This window comes from Nanorana parkeri, unplaced genomic scaffold (assembly GCF_000935625.1).
Source record: "Nanorana parkeri isolate BGI_ZX_2015 unplaced genomic scaffold, ASM93562v1 scaffold386, whole genome shotgun sequence".
Taxonomy (NCBI): Eukaryota; Metazoa; Chordata; class Amphibia; order Anura; family Dicroglossidae; genus Nanorana; species Nanorana parkeri.
In genome coordinates this window covers 174,879-192,397 of record NW_017306654.1, presented here as the reverse complement: position 1 = coordinate 192,397, position 17,519 = coordinate 174,879, and the positions used below count along the sequence as shown (strand labels likewise).

At 42.4% G+C, this 17,519-nt stretch overlaps 1 protein-coding gene across 2 annotated transcripts in view; it reads left to right on the top strand.

Moving 5' to 3' along the window:
• LOC108789305 (protein transport protein Sec23A) overlaps positions 1-17,519 on the top strand; it is a 78,498-nt gene continuing 60,979 nt past the window's right edge. Inside the window, exons 1-9 of one of the 2 annotated variants that reach the window (XM_018559276.1) lie at positions 1-87; positions 2,579-2,820; positions 5,795-5,852; positions 7,286-7,372; positions 10,023-10,259; positions 12,742-12,821; positions 14,287-14,322; positions 14,550-14,694; positions 16,501-16,659. In XM_018559276.1, the coding sequence (XP_018414778.1) occupies positions 2,600-2,820; positions 5,795-5,852; positions 7,286-7,372; positions 10,023-10,259; positions 12,742-12,821; positions 14,287-14,322; positions 14,550-14,694; positions 16,501-16,659 (1,023 nt within the window). In that variant the 5' untranslated portion in view covers positions 1-87; positions 2,579-2,599. The remainder of the gene's footprint in view (positions 88-2,578; positions 2,821-5,794; positions 5,853-7,285; positions 7,373-10,022; positions 10,260-12,741; positions 12,822-14,286; positions 14,323-14,549; positions 14,695-16,500; positions 16,660-17,519) is intronic. The other variant, XM_018559277.1, reaches the window with a different exon arrangement.

The following is a 17,519-nucleotide window of genomic DNA, read 5'->3' as shown; positions in this document are numbered from 1 at the left end:
GCATTGGGCGCCGCCATGTTGGTGACGTCACGCAGTGCGCTGGCTGTCTGGCGGCTCGCTGGAGTAGAGGAGTGAGAGGAGAGACAGGTAAGTGTGTCTGATGGCTGCTGTGTGTGTGGCTTGTACAGAGGTAACTGGCAGTGTATGGACAGAGGCAGCTCAGGGCACGGGGTACATACAGACATGGCGGGGCACAGGGCAAACATGCCGGGGCAGGGGGCACCGCTGTGAGTTGGGGCGCTGTGGGTACACACTTAGAGCCCCCCCCTCTTCCCTCTCACATTGAATTACCTGCTGTCCCATTCATGAACACACAGCCGGGGTGATGACTTCTCTGTATTCACACTTCACTGACTCCAACTTTCACCAAGTAACGGTTCTGTATGGGCACCAGGAGCAATGTGCCCCCTGCACCCTCATCAACTGCAGATCTGGAGACCTGGATGGGGAATCTGGATGCATTTGGAGCTTTTATATCCAATGACATTCTAGTATTGCCAGAGAATTATAATTTATAGTATTTTCTCACTATGATAACTATGCCAGGATGGCTGTGCACTCTACCAATCATTTTTTTTTTGTGTGTGGCAGCCAATCAGCTGCTCTCTTCCATTTTCAAAGCCTAACTGAAGTTAGAAGCTGATTGGTTACTGTGCACAACTGCGCCAGATTCTGTATGCTTCAGTTTTGATCAATTCCCCGCAAAGTGTATAGACGTGAGGACGCTGAGGAACGTGTCAATGCTGTAGCATAGGAGGAGGCAGGAGGGAGCGCTGTGATAGCTGGCAGGCTTGGACCTTCCGGTGAGTATAATTTTGTTATTTTTAGACCTAGACGAAAACAAGCACTTAACCCTTGCAGTGTGGGGGTAGACCCACTGCAGGAGTTAAGAAACATTTTTCCTGTACTATCCAATCATGGGAACAGAAAATCCCTGTTTACTTTCATCTGCACATGATTGAAGTGACCACTCACCGAATGTATTGTGTAAACCTTCTCCGCTCCTTTAGTAGATCAGACTGCTTATAGATGCCTTATATGTATTAACAATGTTGGAGCTTCATGAGATGTGTTATGTTATTTTTACTTATTAGGTATATAGAACGTACCAGTGAAATCAAGTGTATTCTGTGTGAATGGCGGCCATAATTGCATAGAAGAAAACTCCCCTTCAGGTTCTTCTTTCCCCCCGGGGGAGGTATTGTACATATAAATCACCTTACAGGTAGTTATTACGGATTGTAGAGCCGATTTGTTGCCAGGTGTTAAATTGCTCGGGAAGACGTTGCCTTGACAGCATGCTGCGTTTTCTCTGGCTCTGTTTATGTGGTAGTTCAAACCCCAGTTTACTTGGTTGTTCAAAGAAGAATCAACAGTCCCTGTACAACAGCCCGTTTACACAGTGAGCTCATTCATTCTTGTGCGTTTTTGCAACATACATGCTCTGTGTGCAGTGCGTTACAGTGCCCTTCATTGTGAATGCTGTTGGACATGCGTTGCAGCCAGAAGTGGCTTAGGCACCAATTTTGGTGCATTAGCAGCTCATTAAGCACATGTTGATGCACAGCATTGCACACGGACGGAAGTCCCGTCGGAGATCCAGTGACGTCACCGGACTCCTCCCCCCTTCCCCAAGTGGCCTCCGTCGGCTAACGAAGGGAAGGGGGGAGGAGTCCGGTGACGTTGATGTCCGTGACGGCTAACGAAGGGAAGGGGGGAGGAGTCCGGTGACGTCGATGTCCGTGACGTTACCAGACTCCTCCCCCCTTCCCTTCGTTACCAACTTGGGCCGGTGAGTACTTGTTCTGCATGAGCGCCAGCAAAGACATTGGCCTATACACATACCGCACAGCAATGAAGTAATAAAATGAACTAGGATCCCACTAATCCAGCACGTTATTATTCTGAGTTGCCCCACTCAAGCGGCGGCCATATTGAGTGGGGCATGTGAGATTAATAACGTGCTGGATTAGTGTGATCCTAGTTCATTTTATTACTTTATTGCTGTGCTGTATGTGTATAGGCCAATGTAGTTGGATCTGTATGTGCGTTATAATTAATCGATTAAAAACATTTAGATTAATCGAACACGAAAATTGTAATCATTAGCAGCCCTAATTCTAATATATTTAGCCAATTTAAACAGTTGGGCGTTGTGCTGACACAGTGATTCCCGGCATTGTAGCTTTTGACTTAGAAATATTTCTGGTGATCATGCCATCTCTGTTTCCTACCATTTACAACACCTGAGTCCTGAAGAGTTTTCAAGCCCCCGAAACGCATTCGCTGTTGTGAGTTATCCTGAGCCAATACTATTGTAAACAGAATTTGGACTCTTGGACTCTCATTAGACGTTTGCAGAACAAGGCATGGTAAGTCTGTAATGGTGAGAGATCAGCTGCAGGGAGGCCACAGATAACACTAGTGACTAGTCCTTTGCCCTCTGTCTGTCTTTTTTTGTGCTCAGCTTCCAGAGTTCAGTTCCTCTTTTGGCGCCAACAATCTGTATAATTTTGTGTACTTTTGAAATGAAATGTTTTCTCCCTTTAAAAAGTTACTTTGTATGTACTTGTTCCAGGTTGTACAGTAACGACTCGCCATGACAACGTTTCTGGAGTTTATTCAGCAAAATGAAGACAGAGATGGAGTCCGCTTCAGCTGGAATGTTTGGCCATCCAGCCGTTTGGAGGCCACACGAATGGTGGTGCCGGTAGCCTCTCTTTTCACACCAATAAAAGAGAGGCCAGATCTGCCCCCGATACAATATGAGCCCGTTCTCTGTAGCCGAACCACCTGCAGAGCTGTTCTGAACCCTCTTTGGTGAGATTTCCCTTTTAAAATAATCTGTCAGAGTGTATCAATGAATTCATTATAATGATAAATGTAGAAATATACTTGTGCTCTGTGTAAATACCATTGAGAGGTCAGTAAAAACACCGGAGGGAATTTATCGAATCTGGAGCAGATTTGCACTGCAACCAATTAGCTTCTATCTCTCATTTTCAAATCTTAACTGAGCAAACTGAAGAGAGATGCTGATTGGTTAGTTGCCATGGGCAACTGCTTCCGTTTTTGTCTGCTCCAGTTTTGATCAATTTCCCCCACTGTGTTTGGGAAAGAATTAAAATAAATACTTTGGTGGGCAATGTATATTCATTTGATATGGATGTATTATTGAAAGAAATTAGTGTAATACTCCTTTAACAAATGTTGCTGCTTTAAAAACCCGCATTGCATTGTGGGAGGAGATGGGAGGACGGAGTGCTGCACTCCAAATATAACCTTTTATAATAATATGGAACTTTCAAACTTTTTTCAATAATAAATCCAAATCAAGCAAATATACAATAACCCATCAATCAATATGTTTCTGAGCTGCTGGACACCCAGCTCAGCTTCCCTGAACTTCCTGTCCAGTACAAAATCACAAGGGGCAGCACGGTCTCCAGCAATGGAAAGGGGGTGGGGGGGGGGCAACCTAGCAAGGGAAATTAACCACCCTAAAACAGGGTATCAGGGACAGTGCTCGGGGACCAGCTGATTCTGCAGGAAGCTAAAATAAAATCAAGGCGCAGCATCCATTCTAAGTGATTTAATCAGCATCTGAAATAGCTTCAGAATTTTACTTTAAAGTACTCAACCCAAGTCCGTTGATAATATACCATCCATGGCTGTAAATGATGGATGGCATTTTATGCACATTCACAATTAATATCATAAGCAATGCTATAATAATGTAATTGCTTACGATGTTAATTGTGGATGTGCATAAAACGCCATCCATCATTTACTGTCATGGATGGCATATCATCAACGGTAACAATTAGTAATTAATACTTTGTGAATAAATCCCTGTTTCTGAGTTAATGCCGTCTGTGTGCGCAAGCGCAGAAGGTGAGGTCGGCAAATTCGACTGGGTCGGCAGTTTCCAGTGCTGATTGCTGGACATAAGTGCACTAGGAGTGATCTCCTGTATCTGCGAAGCGGCATTGGAGCTAGATGCAGGAGGTATTCAGCCGGATCGGACCCCAAACGAACCCCTGTCACCTTATGGCAGATCTCCGCTACTGTACCGGTATATGTGTTTTTATATGGCTGATTTATAACTCATTGATGATTTGTAGGGTGAATTTCCATGTCAATATTTTGTCTTTGAATTATTTATACAACATAAATGTAAAAGCTGCACTGCTTATATTTAAAGGTATCAAATATAGACTGTTAGGCGAGTTTCCTTCTAGTGTTACTTCTCTTAACCTGCCCGCAAGGCTCCAGGAGATTCGGGTAGCTTAGCTGCAGCCATAATTCAGTTACTTACTTTAAGACCGATTGTGTCCTGGAAGGGGACGTGGAAACAAACTACATAACGTAATGTACTCCAGATTTTATGAATCAGACCCATTGCATCTGAGCCAAATCATCAGTTTTTTAGTTGTGAGCTGGCAATCCATCCGATCCTCCATTTCCAGCTAACCATTTATATCTTCACAATCACTCCAAACACTCTCTGCTAATAAACAAATGGTGTCCCCTTCTCTTCCCTCCAGGGAATAGAATCTCTTTCCACCAATACTGGAATGTTCCCGGACACAAGCTGATCCCTCCTTCCACATACCAATCAACAACTATGTCAATAGGCTCCTCTTACATCTTGCTCACTCTCATGGGAGCTTGTGTATCTTTAGAAATAGTATTTTATGTCCAGATTACATTTTTATTTTTGTGTCCTTCCTATACATGATTGGAGGGAAGCTTTAGATTTAGTACAAAGTTCTGTGGTTGTCTAACACAGCTAATTTCTGTGAATATTCAATGACATTTATCAAATTTTGGTGTATTAGTTCTGTCCACATATTGTATGTAATGTTATACTTTAAATTCACTGAAGAAAATCAAAATTCTTCTGGCACACGAAGCAGGTTATTTGTTGCACTTGGAGTGTTGTAGGGTTGAATCGCTATATCAGCAAACACTTGTGTTCTGATGTCCTGTAAATACTGAACAGACTTGTCACTTTCCACATTCCTATCTGTTGTGTACACTGAGGCTTGTCTGGTCTTGTGCTGTGACTTTTTGTCCAAGGATAAGGTCTGGTGTCAGATTTTGGGTGCAGCAAAAAAAAATTAACCCTAGCCAGCCTGATAAAAAAACCGCCCAAAACATAACAGTTTTGACAGTTAACAGTTCCTGTTAGGCCAGAGGAAAATACAAATAACTGAGGTGACTAGGCAACTATACTTTTTCTATTGCTAGTGGATGATGGGTTTGCTGTTGTAGGTGTCCAGAGGCTTTCCACAAAACAATTAAAAGGAGAACTATGAGGGGAGTGATTTTTCACTCAGCTTCATAATCTGAGCCGACCTGTGAAAATGAAACTGCCACACGTCGGCTCAATAGATCGGGAAGTGAGCGAACACATACCATCGCTCGCTCACTTCTCGAACCTGTCCCTGCAGAGAGCCGTGACTGTCATTCCCTGCAGGGAGTCCCTCCCCTGTCCGATCCTTCAGCGCTGACTGGCGGAACGGACGAGGGAGGGGGCGGGTACACCTCGGTCTACACCTCATTTTCATATTTTCCATGTTGGGTTTAGTTGTCAGACTGCAAGGGCTTTTGCATGTTATACATTTGATTGCCAGAATATGAAATTGTAATATTCAGAATGCATTTTGCATAGATTTTCACATTTGTGATAAATAAAAATAAGCGTACTCGTTCTTTTAAACGCCCGCAGCATTTTTACACTTCCGGAAAAACAAAATCTTGTTTTCTAATGTCTGTGCTTGTTTTGCAGCCAAGTGGATTATCGGGCAAAACTCTGGGCTTGCAATTTCTGCTATCAGCGGAATCAGGTGAGAGAAATTAAGAAAAATACATGACAGGTCCATTGTATAGAAGTAGGAAAAATGTGCTGCCCATCATTCAGGTTAGAAAAATCACAGGAAATGTATGATTTCTTTTGTTGCCGTAAATATCTTCAGTTTTTCATCTATTTAAAAACTTAGGTGTCTATTTATAAACTGTTTGGAAGGGCATATCGTAAAACATTTTTTTGTGTGTGTGAATAATGGCAAAAACAAAGGTTCTTAATTTTTTTTTATTTTCAAGTTGAATGTATTGTGATGTAATACTGCATTATGGCCACCAGATGGAGCGGCGGAGCATAGGAAATACATATTTTTAACGCTCTTCTGCTCCATCTAGTGCCCAAAGTGAAGTATCACGTCACAATATATTAAGAACCTTCATTTTTGTCATTATTCATAGAAAACAAATGTTCACATATTCACAAGGTAAATGGCCCTGCAAATTGTTTATAGCTAGACCCCATAATATACTGTAATTCTTTATATATGTCTGTGTAAGGGGCCTAATAATATGATTTTCTTGTCGGTAAGATGAAAGGGCATACAGTAGCTGAGTAAATATTAAAACTGAAAAAAAAAATACAGCCAGCTAATACCGTGGTTTGATCATACAAACAAACAACTTAGTTGTTTTGTCTGTTTATTATGAAATGGAGGATAAAGGAATTATTAGTAGATTTGCAGGTGGTTTTCAAAAACCACTGTAGTGTTTTTCTACTAAGATGTCAGAAATTTTGTATTAAAGAATAATTCCACTTTCCCCGGTGAATTTGGGAAAATGGAATTATCCCTAACAGTCTGCCTCCCCCTCCCAGCTCCTTCCCCTCCTCCACTGCCGGTGTAATATCTGTACTCTGTGCATGGAAATGCAGCCCTGCGGCTTGCAAATGGCGTGCCCTCATTGGTCAGCGCAGTCCAAAGCACTTCTCATTGGTCAGCATGGTCGGCACGCCTTTGCAAGCAAAATTTGAAATGCATACCGCAGGGCTGCGATCCCATGCACGGACTACAGAATTTACACTGGCAGCGGAGGAGGGGAAGGATCGGTGGTTGACAGGGGAAAGAGGGGGGGCATTCTATTTTTTAATTCACCTGGGAAAGTGGAATTACCCTTTAATTCCCCTCCCATGGTCTTGTGTACTATTTCTGTCTTTCCCTGAGATCCAGCTGTTTTTTTTTTGTTTTTTTTTACTGGGTTACTGCAAGGAGGTGTGATAGAATGTGTCTAAATGCTGTACCTTATACAGTATTCTGCAAAGGAATTTTATAGTTTCAGTTGTGTGGTGTGGCTTTATTACCGGCCTTTTGAATTCTAATAGTCAAAATCTTCTATCACTGAATAAAACATTGCAAATCATCAGTTTATGTTGCTGTCATGTAAATGTTTAAATGTAATACTGTAATTTGTTGTTTTTCAGTTTCCTCCAACATATGCCGGCATCTCTGAAACGAACCAGCCCGCAGAACTCCTGCCACAGTTCTCCAGCATCGAATACGTGGTCCAGGTGCATTAGACTTATCCTAACACATAACTATACATTCCCTTCTTGGGCTGTGCACACTATATTAATTGTATACCCACCTGTATATTTCCTTGGTTGCTCCTTACCACCCATTTAGTTATTTTCCTTGTCTTACAGCTATCCCATTTTTCCACAGAGAAGTGTTGCTTCTGGATCTTTGGTGCTATGTATTGTTAACAATAAATGTGCATTACAAATGTCAACACACCTACAAAACATTGCAAAAGAAGCATTACGTTGGCTGGTAGTGTTCCAAGTTGTGGGAAGCGAAATAGGCGTAAGAGTAGGCGCTAACTATATCAAATAAACATGAGATGTGGATAATGAATGGTCTCATGCCTCTTAGGAGAAGAAAATAAGGAAGGGGGGAGAGAAAGGAGCAGGGAAGGAAGGAGAGCCAGAAAAGGAAAGGGTGAGAGATCAAGAGAATGCAGAGAGCTGCGAGGGGGAAAGATAGTAGAAAAATGGGTAAGAGATAAGAGAGAGTGGCTACCCCAGGGCATACAGCAAATATGCAACAGAGGTATTATGCTAATTGAAATGTGTCTGGGTTAAGATCATGGAGATCAAAAGCATACCAGGGAGACCAAATGTTCTGGAATTTTGCGTAACTTACAGTTACATTTTATTAAAAAGACACCATGGCCTGAGTAATAAAGGCTAAACCCTGGCAGCAAACTGGTGAGAAGGCCCCTTTCTCTGTGTGGAAGCAGTGTTCTCTCTACAGGGGTCTGAGCTGTACAGAGTCAGAGCTTGAGCACTCCATTCCACAGGGAACATGAGCTTTGCTGATTGTAGAGCTATAGGCTTGAACAATAAGGTGTGTCAGACTTCTGCAGAGAGACCTTCTTACACACAGAGCAAGGGTCCTCAATCTCTGGCCCGACTTCTCTATTTGAATACAGGTTTTGCCTATAGGTTCAATTAATATTTTTCTTTTGTGTTAGCAATGTTGATATGACATTCAGATGAAGGAGTTCCATTGTCTGCTATAACATTCACATGAAGGGAGTTCCATTGTCTGCTATAACTTTTACATGAAGGAGTTCCATTGTCTGCTATAACATGCAGATGAAGGAGTTCCAGTGTCTGCTATAACATTCACATGAAGGAGTTCCATTGTCTGCTATAACATTCAGATGAAGGAGTTCCAGTGTCTGCTATAACATTCAGATGAAGGAGTTCCATTGTCTGCTGTAACATTCGCTTGAAGGAGTTCCATTGTCTGCTGTAGCATACGCATGCAGGAGTTCCATTGTCTGCTTTAGCATTCGCATGAAGGAGTTCCATTGTCTGCTGTAGCATTCGCATGAAGGAGTTCCATTGTCTGCTGTAGCATTCGCATGAAGGAGTTCCATTGTCTGCTGTAGCATGAAGGAGTTCTATTGTCTGCTTTCACATGAAGGAGTTCCATTGTCTGCTTTCACATGAAGGAGTTCCATTGTCTGCTGTAACATTTGCATGAAGGAGTTCCATTGTCTGCTGTAACATTTGCATGAAGGAGTTCCATTGTCTGCTGTAACATTTGCATGAAGGAGTTCCATTGTCTGCTGTAACATTTGCATGAAGGAGTTCCATTGTCTGCTGTAACATTCACATGAAGGAGTTCCATTGTCTGCTATAACATTCACATGAAGGAGTTCCATTGTCTGCTGTAGCATACGCATGCAGGAGTTCCATTGTCTGCTGTAGCATTCGCATGCAGGAGTTCCATTGTCTGCTGTAGCATTCGCATGAAGGAGTTCCAGTGTCTGCTGTAGCATACGCATGAAGGAGTTCCATTGTCTGCTGTAACATTTGCATGAAGGAGTTCCATTGTCTGCTGTAACATTTGCATGAAGGAGTTCCATTGTCTGCTGTAACATTTGCATGAAGGAGTTCCATTGTCTGCTGTAACATTTGCATGAAGGAGTTCCATTGTCTGCTGTAACATTCACATGAAGGAGTTCCATTGTCTGCTATAACATTCACATGAAGGAGTTCCATTGTCTGCTGTAGCATACGCATGCAGGAGTTCCATTGTCTGCTGTAGCATTCGCATGCAGGAGTTCCATTGTCTGCTGTAGCATTCGCATGAAGGAGTTCCATTGTCTTCTTTCACATGAAGGAGTTCCATTGTCTGCTGTAACATTCACATGAAGGAGTTCCATTGTCTGCTGTAGCATTCGCATGAAGGAGTTCCATTGTCTGCTTTCACATGAAGGAGTTCCATTGTCTGCTGTAACATTTGCATGAAGGAGTTCCATTGTCTGCTGTAACATTTGCATGAAGGAGTTCCATTGTCTGCTGTAACATTTGCATGAAGGAGTTCCATTGTCTGCTGTAACATTCGCATGAAGGGGTTCCATTGTCCTTGTCTGTTATAGCATTTTAATGAAGGAGTTCCATTGTCCTTGTCTGTTATGGCATTTTAATGAAGGAGTTCCATTGTCCTTGTCTGTTATGGCATTTTAATGAAGTGGTTCCATTGTCTACCGCATATAAGAGAGTATGGTGCAAATTCAAATGTATGTTTGGGTGTGATCAAACTTAGAAAAAGGATGTGTATTTGCTTAAAATGTGAATATACAGTATTTCTCATTGTTTGTATTCATTCTTATTCCTGTCTTTGATTGTTTCGTTTGAACTGCAGCGGGGTCCTCAGATGCCATTGATCTTCCTTTATGTTGTGGATACATGCATGGAGGATGAAGATCTTCAAGCTCTGAAGGAATCGATGCAAATGTCTCTCAGCCTGCTGCCTCCAACTGCTTTGGTGGGACTCATCACCTTTGGCCGCATGGTCCATGTACATGAATTGGGCTGTGAAGGCATCTCCAAAAGCTATGTTTTCCGAGGAACCAAAGATCTGACTGCAAAGCAGCTTCAGGTGAAAGATCACTATCCGTTACAGTTACCTTTTTAAAGCTTTGCTTCTTATGTCTGTTAATTTGACTTTATAGCTCAGGGCTGGACCAATCCCAGGAGCCAGGTAGCCATTACTCCTTTCAAATTACAACTGGTGCCTACATTTTGAGGTTTTCTCTAGTTGTTGTCAATGGAAAAAAAAAATCCTTCTGGCTCCTTGGATGGGACAGAGTGGTTCTTGAATTCCATATTAATTTGTCTACCCCTGCCATAGCTATATTATTATTATTATACAGGATTTATATAGCGCCAATTGTTTGCGCAGCGCTTTACAATATAAGGAAGACATTACAGTCACAATACAATTTAAGACAAGATGGTAAGGAGAGCCCTGCCCGTGAGGGTTTTACAATCTAAAAGACACGCGATACAATGGGGGTAGGGAAATTTTAAGAACGTTTCTTAAAATAACTCTTTAAAAGAAAGATAATTATATCAGAAATAAAGTCTACTTTGTTGTCTGTTGGTGCAGAAAATAGTAAACATGTTTCATTTATTAAACGTTTGTAGCATTTTGTCTCTCAAATCCTGGATCGTGAACACATATGGAGAAAAACTATACATCACACATTGGCCATAATTGTGTGCATATTATTGTGTATCTCACTGTTATTGACTAGACGCTGCAGCAACAGTGAGGAGAATGAAAGGGAGCACTGTTGGTTTTCACTGAAAAAGAACAGTTACCATGTGACAGTACTCGTACTCGTCCAAATGCTCCGATACCCGGACTTCCGGTATCAGGAAGTTGGGCAGCGAGTCATTACACGCTGCCCGGCTTCCTGAATGGCCGGGAAGCCGGCTCCATGCTCCCTCGTCACTTGGTGATAAGGGAGCATAGAGCCGGCTTCCCGGCCATTCAGGAAGCCGGGCAGCGTGTAATGACTTGCTGCCGGTTTTCCTAATTGGTCGGGAAGATGACCAATGAGGAAGCCAGACGGCGAGTCATTACCCTCCTCCCGGGTTCCTGATTGGCCAGAAAGCCGGCTTCATGATCCCTCGTCACCTGGTGAAGAGGGCGCATGGAGCCGGCTTCCTGGTCAACCAGGAAGCCGGTTGCTGTGCGTGGCTTCTTGATTGGTCGAAAAGCTGGTCAATCAGGAAGCCATAAGGTGAGCCAATATCCAACCTCCGGCTTCCTGATTGGCCAGGAAGCCAGCTCCATGCTTCCTCGTCATCTGGTGACGGAGCATGGAGACAGCTTCCCTGCTAATCAGGAAGCCAGGTGGCGAGTCATTACACGCCGCTCGGCTTCCTTAATGGGACTTCGGGCATCTGTATTCGGTATCGGCGAGTACCGGGAAAAAAAAATATCGGTGCTCGATACCGAAAAAACACTATCGGTGCATCCTTAGTCACAACAATATACTGATCAGCTAAACCGTTTTATAATGGACCAGTGCTCTTAATACTAATTAAAAGCATAATAACAACATAGCTGCATTTGATTTAACAATGGAAATTGCAGTTGTCAAATTTGTATGTAGGCCACAGAAAATGGGGCTCTGAGATCCCTTCTGCAGCTGCTAATGGTAGCTTTTGCCCAGTTCATAGGGTATTGGTAATATGGAGCTTTGGTGATTGTTGACTATTGTTAAGCATATGACTGGCTGATAAAGGGTCGCCCCAAGCATCTTTTTCTGCATGGGTATAGTAAGGATATGCGGGACTAGAATGGAGGGTGGCTACTCACTGTCACATAAGAGGAAGCGTTATAATGTTTCTAATTGGGAATTGTATACTAAAGGTAATTTTGGCTAATTGCTTTGTTACATCAGTTTGTGCTAATGATTCCATGTGAGCCCGCCAGATTTTAGGTGTATAAAAGTTTTCGCCTTAGTTTGGAGCACACTTCTAGAGTGTTTGCCTACAGGGACAAGCAATACAATCTATAGGCAGCTACTACTCAAATGTGTTAGATGTACAGGCCACTACCCTGCCTGGCAACCACTGATATCATTCACTCATTTATACCTGTCACTTATGCTTGGCGGGGTTACAACCACCTGTCAAAAACCTAATACATTAAACTCACCATTATCCGCCATATACGGGGATTGGTAGATTCCAGATAAATTTAGTTTCTGGTTGCTTGAGAATAGATCCAACTAATGCCAGACCCCATACTATACTGTACCATATGATAAACTCTTTATTGACTTCATATTTACATTGAAATGCAGTAATCAGAAGTGAATTAAGACAAATAGGCACACAGTCATTTCCAGGATAATACATACCACAGATCAGCAAAACAGTGAGTACACAGGATTTTTTTTTTCTGGTTAGCTGAGAGTTCTAGTTAGTTGAATACTGGATAACAGAGTTTACTGTACTGCCTCAGTGAGGCCTAAGAGTTTAGTTTGCTTTAATTGAGTACGTGTTCAGCTTCATATCTATCAGGCATCGGTTTCAGTATAATCAAATGTAATTTTGTGTTACAGGAAATGTTATCTCTTACAAAAAATTCTGCTGCCCAGCAAGGACGTGGGCCACAAGTTCAGCAACCTCCTCCGTCAAACAGGTATGAGCAGAGACTAGGAATTTAGCTGAGATTAAGAAGCAGTTATTCAATCAGTATTTTAACTCCAACATTCTCAGACATGATAGTTTTTTTTGTTTTCAATAAAGTTTTATTCAAATTTTTCGCATTTGTTCATAATACACAAGCAAAGTAATGAACACAAGGTTACAGAGGCTGATCAAGAGCATGGATAAAAGACAAACAGATGATCGACATTTGTAGGATACATTTCAAAATTACGCCTCATGGTGTCGGTATATCAGGACAATACATACATCAAACGTATAGTCAAGAAAGTAAATAGAATCAAGATGGAAGGGGAGACGCCTCAGATTCCCATTAAGGTTGAGTCGGCGCATGAGTCGAGAAGAGTCGTGTCACAATGAGAGAGAGAGACCGAGACCAGCCTGTGGTCACCGCAGTCCTACGGGGGATCGGATGATCACCACCGTTCGGCTCCCTCCTCGAATAGACCCATGCCCCGACTCCCACAAAGGAAATCCCAGGCGCACCAGCCTCCGAAAATAAACAGGTCAATGGGGGCAGCTCAGTACTAAATAGGAATTATTACCCACATATGTGTGGGATTACTTGCCTTCAAAGCAAAGAAAGAAGAACAAGGAGGTGGGGCGGAGGGAGGCGGTAGGAGAGCAGCATAAGGAAGTACAGGGGTGGGGGGAGTCGGGGTGGAGACCAGATGACCCCATGTCGGGTCAGACATGATAGTTGACATACATTGACATATTTGTGTTTGAAACTGTTTTCATGCAGAAGCCTATTGTTGCAACTACGTTGGTTAGGAGAGGGCTGTGAATCCAGTTGAAGCCCATCTCCAACCAAACAAAGAAAACCAAAAACCTTGCAGTTGGCATACCCCGCAATGCTAGAGTTAAGTACTTGTTTATGTCTATGTAAAGCAGATCTACTTACCTGATCTCCACTTCCACTGGCTCCTTCCAGGCTTCTAGAACGGTCCCCCCAGACTTTTCTTGGCTCTGGTGGTCTAAGGACTGATAACTTAATCGTGTCTAACACAGGTTCCATAGACTTGCATTTAGACATGGGGACAGCAAGGAACAGTTCAGAGTCACAGTGGAGGGGGAGGATAGGAGAACCTCCGGTGGAAGCGGGGACCAGGTAAATAAATATGCATTACTCCAGCCCTTAGACATAAACAGGCACTTTAACCCTTGCAGTACGGGGGTAAATTTCTGGTTTGCCGAAGATATCCTTTGAACTCCTGTTGCTAACATTTAAAGTAATCCCCTATGGTTAGAGTTTATATTTGTCTTTTCTTTTGTCCTGTTAGCTGAATGGTAAGGAAAGTTTTTTTTCTTCCCTCTTCTCACCATTAAGTTTGTTTTCTAATGGATTTAGGATGATGAGAAAGACAGATCTGTCTTAGGTCTGCTATGAAGCAGTGAATAGTTCTCTCATTTTATTGTTTGTTTCATTTCTTAAATAGGACTCCATGTGGACTTTCTGCCATTTCAGTTGAGAGGTTGTTTTTCAAATATTTCTCTATATTAGATTTGTTCTTGAATTTCCCATCAACAGTTACCCTTTAGTCTATTCATTACTGCTTCATTAATGGAAACCTCCATCCTTAGACATGGTACTTTTGAAGCATTCTAGAATTGTAGCTGACCCCTGTAGTTTTCAGGCTTTCATTATAAGTGCTAAGATCCCGTGTATGCGAACTAACAATGTGTTCTTATTCATGTTAAGATTTTTACAGCCAGTTCAAAAAATTGACATGAACCTTACTGACCTTTTGGGAGAGCTTCAGCGAGATCCATGGCCTGTCACACAAAGCAAGAGACCTCTGCGATCCTCAGGAGCTGCACTTTCCATTGCGGTTGGACTTCTTGAGGTAACAATACAGTGCTGCAGTCATCCATTCATGAAATTGTAACTCCTTTCATAACCTGGATGTGCACATAGTGCGTTGCGCTTTATTTCGTTGTAGTGGGTGGCATGTAAATTGTTACTGCTTATCGATTTTTTTGATTTTTTTTTGTGTGCGATTCAAGTGGTCCTATTGCTTTCACTGCCAGTGATTTACAGAAGCTAGGACGCTGTTTAAAGGGCAATTCCACTTTCTCACAACATGTGAGAAAATGAACATACCCATATAAATCTGCCATCTCTCCCCACCCCTGGTGGTCATGCCATCCCGCGCCAGCCAGTGTACGGTCTGTACAGTACACTGCAGCCCTGCACTGAGCATCTAGCATAACGCTTGAAAATGGTGAGCACTCATTGGTCAGCCTGATCACCTGACCAGGCTGACCAATGAGAAGTGCTTCTTAGCAAAAAACGCTTGAAATTAGCCATTGTGTAGGTCTTATTCACTTGTATTAGATGTGAGGACACTGAGGGACACGCCACAGCTGGAGCGGAGGAGCAGAAAGGTGAGCACTAACTAAAGCAGGACCGAGGATCAGGTGAGTTTATCTTCTGTATTCTGGCCCTTAGACCAAAACAAGTAATTAACCCTTGCAGTGTGGGGGTAACCCCCTGCGAGGGTTAATTTGGTTTATATCTGGAGATCTTCTTTCACAAAATGTATGTTAGTGTGTACAAAAAGAAAATTAACTAATGGGAGGAGGAAAGACTGCCTGCTTTTTGGGGGAAGTTTATTTGGTGTTACATGAAGGAAACATACTTCATGTTTTTTTAGATGAGTGTCAGATATGAGCTAGCCTAGGGAATATTCACAACTAAGGATTCTAGTATACTTTATTTGGTATAATTTTATATGCAGGTGGCACTGTCTGCAGACAATTTTATGAGTAATGAGAAGGACATTTTGAACTGATCAAGCCATTGATATTACGGTACAGTTGTCAAAGGAGGGTTATCAATTATTGATTTGTATTAATAAATTAAATAGAAGAAACCAGGAGTGAAATATGGGAGCTTGCACGCCTGTATTTAAAATGTGCATGTATAGTGGCTTAATCTTCTTGATCTTGCTTTGCGATTTTGTGAGCCACTGACCTGAAACAAAAGTTAAGGTGTGTCATGGCAGACATTTTCCCAAGTTTTATCCCTGCAAATAAAACATAACACCTGTTGATCTGCAGAAATGCACTCGTTACAAATTTCCTTTTGTGGGCTGACAACCTGTTGTGGGCTGACTGCATTGTTTGGCATGAATTTGCAGGAAATGGTGTAAGCCCTGCCCAGTTGTCTTTACTGAATCTCTCACCCTGTTCTCATCTCCACAACATAGAGAATAAATGTTCTGTAGTCTAAGACTGGGAGAGATAATTAGACTTTGTCTTGTGTGATATCTCAAACTTAAATTTCGGACCTGAGCAACAGGTTTTTTTTGCCATTTCTTAAACAGATATAACAAAATGCTTTTGATATCTTTTTAACAAACCAAAAAAGAGAAAATAAGAAAAGTTTGTTGTTGGGATTTACATACACCTAACATACGCATGTTATAGTTTATTGGTTCAATGAGTAGTGAAGCAAGAGTCAGGATAGCAGCCCCAGGGCACACTTTCTAAAAATAAAACAGGAGTGGCAGCTCCATTTTCGGACATATTCTCTTTACAAGCAATAAGGTGTTTTAACCGATCCGTATTTCTTTCATCGAATAAAAGCATGTGACTTGTCTTTTAGGATATTGTATGATCGGTCATGATGTGTGTTTATTTTTGAACAGTGCACCTTTCCTAATACTGGGGCTAGGATTATGATGTTCATTGGAGGACCAGCCACACAAGGCCCTGGGATGGTTGTGGGGGATGAGCTGAAGACTCCCATCCGTTCCTGGCATGATATTGAAAAGGACAATGCAAAGTATGTCAAGAAGGCAACAAAGGTGAGTATCATTTGAGCTTTTGTCATTTCTTGGGACTTTGTGTCGGATCAGGACTGGGGAGGAATGTACAGCACAGACATTCATAGAAAAACATATTACTGAATACACAAAATGATGTTATTGGTATATTACCACATGGACAGCTAAAAAAGAAAAAAGGCAGCCACAAATCAATTCTATAGCTAGCCTTTGTAGCGAGGTGCACATGGAAGGGCTTGCAGCAATACAAAACACACAAATTTCCCAGCACACTTACCAGCTAGCTTGCAACAAAGCAAATTATGTGTGACAGGATGAAGAAAAAACAGGTTTTAGTTAATCGCCTTTTGCATAAAATGTGGAAGCCACACTGCCTCGTCAAGGCTCCTCTGTGCGTTGTGGTCCTATCGCTAATCTTTGAGAGTATCGAGTATATAAAGCAGTAGATTGAATGCAGGTATGCCTGGAGGTAGCCCACTGCTCCTTAAGGACCCAGTCACATCATAAAGAGTGCGTTCCAGTGCGTTCGGCCTCTGGAACAAAACCCAGCTGGCTCACTTTGTTTTGGGGCGGGAGGGGGGAGTGACGGTGCATTGAAGTCAATATCACCGCAGCCACACCCGCCCACCCATAAACAAAGTGAGCCAGCTAGGTTGCATTCCAGAGGCCGAACGCACTCTTTATGGCGTGACTGGGCCTTAAAGACAATACAAAACACAGATGTTTCCCAGCACCCTTACCGGGAAGTGTACAACAAACCAAATTACACTGTGTAACAGTATGCATCAAAAACAGGTTTTAGTTTCACAACTTTTGCAACATAGGTGGAATCCACACTGCCTCATCATGGCCCCTCTGTGTGGTGTGGTCCTTACTGTAAC